The following is an 8,661-nucleotide window of genomic DNA, read 5'->3' as shown; positions in this document are numbered from 1 at the left end:
AAATGTGTAGGCTATTCATGGCCATGTTATCTTATAAACCTGGTACCTTTGAATACTATTATCTAATTTGTGGTTTTCTAATTGGATAGAGAGGTCGTGCGTAGTTCAGCTTATTAGTGCGATGACCTCTATAATACTAGCTATAATATCTAGAAAATGTTGAAATAGCTAAATTTTGTGTTCATCGATCATTTGTATGCTGAACACATTCAAACATACAAAAGCTAGATTCTTGTTTAACATGTGTTTAACCTCCGGGTGCGGCATTTTCTCGCTGCATCGAAGACACATTGGAGGCTTTCGCCTGTTATCTGCTCTTCGGTAGGATTGTTGGCTCTTTGACATATTCCCAATTTCCATTCTCAATTATATATATAAATGTTTTTATTTGATTAAAAAGTAATTGAAAAAAGTGACTAACGAATATTGTCGAGTGTAATTATTGTCTCATAATTAGTTTTTGTTACTGTTTGTATCATACACAACTATAATCTAAATGTTCAAAATAACTCAAACTTCACATACATTTATGTCAATTTCACATTCTGTTCTCTCAAATTAATAAAATAAAATATGTAAAGAATATGAGATACAAAACGACCAAATAGGAACCATAAACGTTGATTGCACCACTGTCGATATCGCTATCATTTGACTGCGTATCACAAGTCCCAAATGTATGCCAACTACAGCTGTCATTTTGCTCACGACTACAATATCCTTTGTACACTAAACATGACATATATAAAGGCATACACTCCTTGGAACTATTAAGTGTAAGTGATGACATGTTAGTCGAGTCCACAGTCAAAAGTTCACGTATCTGCAAGAAAAATGTTGAAATTCTGTTAACGTAACGTGTATATGTCTAAAACATTTTTTGGTTTAATAAATAACTAAATACAGTAATTAAAATGAATGATGCAGAGGTTGCATTTTCTGCATTCAAGATGATTGTATTGCATTTTTTGCATCCAATATAATTCTATAAAAATTACTCGCGATCCGGATTATCATAAACAAATGTTTATATATATATATATATATTTTTAACCCAACTAAACAGAAACAAGATTTCGAAAGGCTCACATAGTGCATTTAACTATATTTGGAAAAAATCAATGCTTTTTTTTAGTTTACTTTTTTTTTTAATTTGATCAGGGCATTTTATAGCTTTTGTATGCTGTATTGTTGTCTTCATTGTTGAAGGCCGTACAGTGATTATCGTTATTAATATCTACGTCATGTTGCGTCTGTTGCAAGTCAGGAATATGACAGTTGTTATCCATTCGTCTGATGTGTTTGAACTTTTGATTTTGTCATTTGATTGGGGACTTTCCTTTTTGAATTTTCCTTTAAGTTCAGTAACTTTGTGATTTTACTTTTTTTGGGGGATAGTTATCTCATTAGCAATCATAGCAATCATTACACATCTCCTTATTTTATATTGGAATTGAAATCCTGTTACTTTGTTTAAATTAAAAATGTGTAACGTCTATATGGATATTTAATACATATACTTTCAATTGATTGGGTGTTATTTGCTTAACGGCAAATATTTCATGCATGTTAAGGATTATAACAAATGTCTTTTTCATTAAAGCTCATAGCATATCACTGATGGAAATTATACAATGACATAGTGACCTTATAACAAAAATCATTTTAGGATATGTATGGCGATGAATGACAATCATAATTTAATGATATATATAAATGTGTTAATCTTGAGCTTGATTTATTGCTTTCTTAACGACGAATAAAACACAGGTTTCCGGAATTACACTGCAGCATCAAGTATAGACTCAGTATATACACTGACAAAGTCTTTTATCCAATTAAATCGGTCAGATATGTTTATTGTTAGGCTGTTTGATTGTCTTTCTTATACATATGAACTAAGATGTGCAAATCTTAAAAACTTATTCATGTAACAATGTAATTGAACAAAATGGTGAAGTCATACAGCTTTAATTTTTGTATATTAAAAATATAATTGAAACTATTGATATTTCTATATATACATATAACATCTCCATGTCTTATATATCCTGTACTGATCCGGCGAGGGAAGAACAAAACATTTGCGAAAGCAAATTAACAGATCTAACATTGTTGGGTTGATGTTTAGACGAGTTGTATATACATAATGTACACAGCCATGTATCACCATCACTGCTGGTGATCCGATGGATAAATCTGTTGTAGAATTGTCACTGGCTCTGACGTACTTATAAATATAATTATTTTCTGTGACTGTATCTTATTTGTAGGATCCTTTACTATAGATAATTCAGATCACCTGTAAAAATAGCATCTCCATGCCTTATATATCATGTACTGTAGTACGACGCTAGATTGAAACTGACGTTGAAAGGTAAGAACCGGCCACCGTAAGCTTCATTTTTGTGTCACGTTATCTCAGTAGTATGGGTTCGAATCTTGGCAAGGGAAAAACAAACATTTGCAAAAGCAAATTTACAGATCTAACATTGTTGGGTTGATGTTTAGACGAGTTGTATATATATATTGATGGCGATCCGATGGATACATCTGTTGTAGAGTTGTCACTGACTCAGACGTACTTATTAATATAATTATTTTCTGTGACTGTATATTACATTAATTTGTAGGATCCTTTACTATAGATAATTTAGCTGATCTGTAACAATAACATCTTCATGCCTTATATATCATGTACTGTAGTACGCCGCTAGATTAAAACTGACGAGGAAAGGTAACACACGGCCAGCGAAAGCTCTTTTATTTGAGAGCCCAGGTGGTCGTGTGGTATAGCGGGACGGCTGCAGTGCAGGCGATTTGGTGTCACGATATCACAGTAGCATGGGTTCGAATCCCGGCGAGGGAAGAACCAAAAATTTGCGAAAGCAAATTTACAGATCTAACATTGTTGGGTTGATGTTTAGACGAGTTGTATATACATTATGTACACAGCCATGTATCACCATTATTGATGGCGATCCTATGGATACATCTGTTGTAGAGTTGTCACTGACTCAGACGTACTTATAAATATAATTATTTTCTGTGACTGTATATTACATTAATTTGTAGGATCCTTTACTATAGATACTTTAGCTGATCTGTAACAATAACATCTTCATGCCTTATATATCATGTACTGTAGTACGCCGCTAGATTAAAACTGGCGAGGAAAGGTAACACACGGCCAGCGAAAGCTCTTTTATTTGAGAGCCCAGGTGGTCGTGTGGTATAGCGGGACGGCTGCAGTGCAGGCGATTTGGTGTCACGATATCACAGTAGCATGGGTTCGAATCCCGGCGAGGGAAGAACCAAAAATTTGCGAAAGCAAATTTACAGATCTAACATTGTTGGGTTGATGTTTAGACGAGTTGTATATACATTATGTACACAGCAATGTATCACCATCAGTGATGGCGATCCGATGGATACATCTGTTGTAGGGTTGTCACTGACTCAGACGTACTTATGAATATAATTATTTTCTGTGACTGTATCTTACATTAATTTGTAGGATCCTTTACTATAGATTATTTAGCTGATCTGTAACAATAACATCTTCATGCCTTATATATCATGTACTGTAGTACGCCGCTAGATTAAAACTGACGTGGAAAGGTAACACATGCCCACCGAAAGCTCTTTTTTTGAGAGCCCAGGTGGTCGTGTGGTCTAGCGGGACGGCTGCAGTGCAGGCGATTTGGTGATTTTGATATATATATATATCTCAGTAGCATGGGTTCGAATCCCGGGGAGGGATATATATATATATATATATATAACTCGTCTAAACATCAACCCAACAATGTTAGATCTGTAAATTTGCTTTCGCAAATTTTTGGTTCTTCCCTCGCCGGGATTCGAACCCATGCTACTGTGATATCGTGACACCAAATCGCCTGCACTGCAGCCGTCCCGCTAGACCACACGACCACCTGGGCTCTCAAAAAAAAGAGCTTTCGGTGGGCATGTGTTACCTTTCCACGTCAGTTTTAATCTAGCGGCGTACTAGCTACAGTACATGATATATAAGGCATGAAGATGTTATGGTTACAGATCAGCTAAATTATCTATAGTAAAGGATCCTACAAATTAATGTAAGATACAGTCACAGAAAATAATTATATTCATAAGTACGTCTGAGTCAGTGACAACCCTACAACAGATGTATCCATCGGATCGCAATCAATGATGGTGATACATGGCTGTGTACATAATGTATATACAACTCGTCTAAACATCAACCCAACAATGTTAGATCTGTAAATTTGCTTTCGCAAATGTTTGGTTCTTCCCTCGCCGGGATTCGAACCCATGCTACTGTGATATCGTGACACCAAATCGCCTGCACTGCAGCCGTCCCGATAGACCACACGACCACCTGGGCTCTCAAAAAAAGAGCTTTCGGTGGGCATGTGTTACCTTTCCACGTCAGTTTTAATCTAGCGGCGTACTACAGTACATGATATATAAGGCATGAAGATGTTATGGTTACAGATCAGCTAAATTATCTATAGTAAAGGATCCTACAAATTAATGTAAGATACAGTCACAGAAAATAATTATATTCATAAGTACGTCTGAGTCAGTGACAACCCTACAACAGATGTATCCATCGGATCGCCATCAATGATGGTGATACATGGCTGTGTACATAATGTATATACAACTTGTCTAAACATCAACCCAACAATGTTAGATCTGTAAATAAACGAGTCTAAATTGAAAACTACGTTCATTCCTATGATTGCGTTGGATAAAAACCGCAATTTTTATAAAAAATTGTTTGTGCATGTAAAACAAATTCTGTTGTAGAAGGGTCTAAAACAGCACAAACAACATTTTCCAAAAGACCAAAAAAGTGAAAAAGTATATTTAAACAAAACGCATTAGACTAACAGGTCGAACAACTGATGTTCTTAAACCCTGCTGACTGCCATTGGCGATTGCCAAATAAAATTTATCACGAGATGTAACAAAATGGATCTTAATATCAATTTAATACTAAACAGAAAACTTGTGGCCAAGATGTTATGCCACAAACACAAGGTGTGAATATTTTTTTGTACACCAGATCTAGATTTCGACAATACATGTCTCTTCATTGATGTTAGGGATCGAAACGGTATTTGGAAGGCCATATAATTTACCCTCAATTTCAGAAACTCTCGAATTTTAAGAGTCAATATAGGATGAACGGATCATATAAACCGGAGGGAAAATATGATACAAGCCCAAACGAAAAAATATAAACGAGTCAAAATTGAAAACTACGTTCATTCCTTTGATTGCGTTGGATAAAAACCGCAATTTTTATACGTGTGCATGTAAAACAAATTCTGTTGTAGAAGGGTCTAAAAACAGCACAAACAACATTTGTTTAAAGACCAAAAAAGTGAAAAAGTATATTTAAACAAAACGCATTAGACTAACAGGTCGAACAACTGATGTTCTTAAACCCTGCTGTTTGCCAAATAAAATTGATCACGAGATGTAACAAAATGGATCTTAATATAAATTTAATTCTAAACAGAAAACTTGTGGCCAAGATGTTATGCCACAAACACAAGGTGTCAATATTTTTTTGTACACCAGATCTAGATTTCGACAATATATGTCTCTTCAGTGATGTTAGGGATCGAAACGGTATTTGGAAGGCCATATAATTTTCCCTCAATTTCAGATACTCTTGAATTTTAAGAGTCAATATAGGATGAACGGATCATATAAACCGGAGGGAAAATATGATACAAGCCCAAACGAAAAAATATAAACGAGTCTAAATTTTTTAGTGTTTTGTTTTCCATCTATTTATCGGTATTGTTACACAATCTTTTAGACTCATATAATTTTTCCTGTTTGTGTAGTATTGTCAATTTTGATGATCCAATACCTATTAAGTTTACTGGTTGGGTGATTCTTATAGACTATATATATATATATATAATTTATACAAATATATATTTTGAAAAAAATTCCTCCTAACAAAAATGTTAAATAGTGTACATGGCCAAAAGCATCCCTTATTAAGCTGGGGTCACACATTCACGATTTTTACTGCCGTCCTTGACAGGACCATTCCCCGATTAAAATTTGTCAAAAGTCTGATCAAGATCCTGTGAATCGTGGATGGAAATTCGATTTGTATCTTTTGCCAGGTAAAATTCGACCGAGTCTGTCACGACTGCGTCCCGATTCTACCGAATGTAATCCGACAGAGATCAGATAGTGACAAGACAGTGAGGCGACGCTGACGGAAGTTATCCGTTAGAAAACTTTCGGCATAATCGGGATGATCAGATACTGTCGGAACGTAATCCTATCACGGTCCGCTCTATCGCATTGCAAACGGCTTTGTCTGGTCTCAGTCGTATTGTATTCTGTTATTGTCGGGACTTCTCCAGATCATTCCCGTTCCACAGGACACCGTCCCGAATACACAGAACATTGTTAGGAATTCGATCCGATACAGCAGAATCTGTCACGACATAGGCACGATTGTAATCCGACTAGAAAAAATCGGCTGAGTTTCCCCGAATGTTACGGGACGCACCTAACTGTCGGGGTGCTTTGCCGAACTATTCGGACCCTTCCCGACCAGTAGGAATATGTTACGAACTAAAACGACTGCGTTCAGACAATAATAGGACATTCCAGATAATTGAGGATACTAATCCGACTTTTTCACTTTTCGTGTCGTATCGCTGTCTGATCTCAAACGGGAGCAATAATCGGCAATATGTGAACCCCGCATTATCATTGTCCCTACCTGACAGCTGCAATCATAAAAATGTGTCAGGTACCGAATATCTTCCGATAAGGGCTCTGTGTATTCATATAGAACAGGAACATCTGTTGAGTTATCTTTGTTTGCTGAAAACAAATAATCATTTTCTACTAAATAAGACATTTCAACAACTCTCTACGTAGAAATATAATTATAGGATATATGTATACGATTTGTCGTAGTTGTACAAAACATTAAAAAAAAGATATCAAGAAAGAAATGGGGTTTGACCGTTATGCAATATTGATCTTACTATATATTTCGTGGTAGACACGTGTCTCATGCTACAAAGATCTACAAATGATCTCTATTTTTTTTAATCAAATTAACCTCGTCTATTTTTTTGCTCATTAATAGTTGATACGTACCATATATTAGGTACTTTTTACTTGGTTCCATACTCTGATTAAAGTGTTCACAAACACCAAAACCTCTTATGTATCCACTGAAGTCCTTGAGGAGACTTGATCCATTCTATGTTTAAAAAAGAATATCGTATACATAATCAATGTTTCCTGTTTTTTTTATGTTGTATACAAAACAAAATTGTCTTTCTAACAAGTGTCCTCTTTGTGTCTGGTCCTACAATCAAGTGACGTTCTTTCATTTTCGATTTTGAAATGCATCACTTTTGCACTATCTAACCAGAAATGTACGTCTTTTTATATATATCTGCATGGTAGCTTTTTGACATGGAAGCGCTACGTTTTTGTATGAAAACCCTTCGTCCGTTGTCATGCTGAAATTTATATGCAAATACTCTCTAAATAATTAAATTGCATGATTTATATTTTTTTAATCCCTAGAGTGACTTTTATATACAGTTTTTAACAGACGATCGTTTAGAAAGTTCAAAATATCGTATCATAAACTGAACGATGAACAGCGGTCAGTAAAGTATAAATTGACATGATTCGTAACATACTTTGCAAAATGGGTTTTGTGGTGTGGGTTTTGCTCATTCACGGCTGAAGGATGTACGATGACCTTTTACAGTTATGTGTTCTATGTCAGTTGGTCTCTAGTGGTCTCATTTGGAATCATACAATACGATCTTATTTTCTTTTTTAAAAGTCTATGTTGATAAATCAAGAGATCATTAAGAAACTAAGGTTTTAAATCCCTCAGTAGAAGTTGGCTTGTTTTTACTTTCAAATATTATTTTTTTTGTGTTTCTTATGAAGGTATATCAAGAAAAGCGTTTCTGGAGGGTTGAAAATTTATAAAACGTTATTTACGTATAAGGTATATAAACAAAAGATACCTTATAAGTATGTAGTATATCAACTATGTATGTTCTGTTCTCCATATTTTCCAAGCGCTCTTCATATGTAGCGTTTTCAGAATCTGGATTTGTCCACTTTATAACACGTGCCTCAAATACTACAACATACATTTCATATCTATACATTTTTCGTTCATTTTTTGTACTTAAATAATGCCATTAGTTTTCTCGTTTGAAATGTTTTATATGGTCATTTCGGGCCTTTTATGGCTGAACATGCGATATTGGCTTTGCTTATTGTTGAAGGCCGTATGCTGACCTATAAATGTTAATTTCTGTGTCATTTTGGTCTCTTGTTGAGAGTTGTCTCATTGGAAATCATACAACATCTTCTTTCTTTTTTTTTTTATAAATATTATATATTGCGTCAACTATCTTGCAATTTTCCTATATTACAATCAGTAATCATGATTTTTCTTTGCTTACCATATCCATCATATTTTTTTTTATTTATTCGCAATTTAATCATTATTATTTCAAAGCAGTCAAATTGCAGAATAATTTTTGTACCAGGATACATTTCGTTAATATCACCAGTCTTGTTTAACAAACGATGTACTTGTACATGTATTTTCAAAACCTTAAA

The 8,661-nt window shown here is 34.7% G+C and overlaps 1 protein-coding gene across 1 annotated transcript; it reads right to left on the bottom strand.

Annotated features, from left to right (window-relative positions):
• Positions 1–437: 437 nt before the first annotated feature.
• LOC139527687 (uncharacterized) lies at positions 438–8,308 on the bottom strand. The gene is made up of 4 exons (XM_071323283.1): positions 8,055–8,308; positions 7,159–7,264; positions 6,773–6,876; positions 438–823 (listed from the first exon to the last, which is right to left on the bottom strand). Exons 1-4 carry the CDS (start codon positions 8,199–8,201, stop codon positions 554–556), a joined length of 627 nt encoding a protein of 208 aa, XP_071179384.1. The 5' UTR covers positions 8,202–8,308; the 3' UTR covers positions 438–553.
• Between the last annotated feature and the right edge of the window lie 353 nt (positions 8,309–8,661).

This window comes from Mytilus edulis, chromosome 6 (genome assembly GCF_963676685.1).
Source record: "Mytilus edulis chromosome 6, xbMytEdul2.2, whole genome shotgun sequence".
NCBI classification, from domain to species: Eukaryota; Metazoa; Mollusca; class Bivalvia; order Mytilida; family Mytilidae; genus Mytilus; species Mytilus edulis.
Note: the sequence above shows the minus strand (reverse complement) of the source record. Positions and strands in the feature narration are given on the sequence as shown.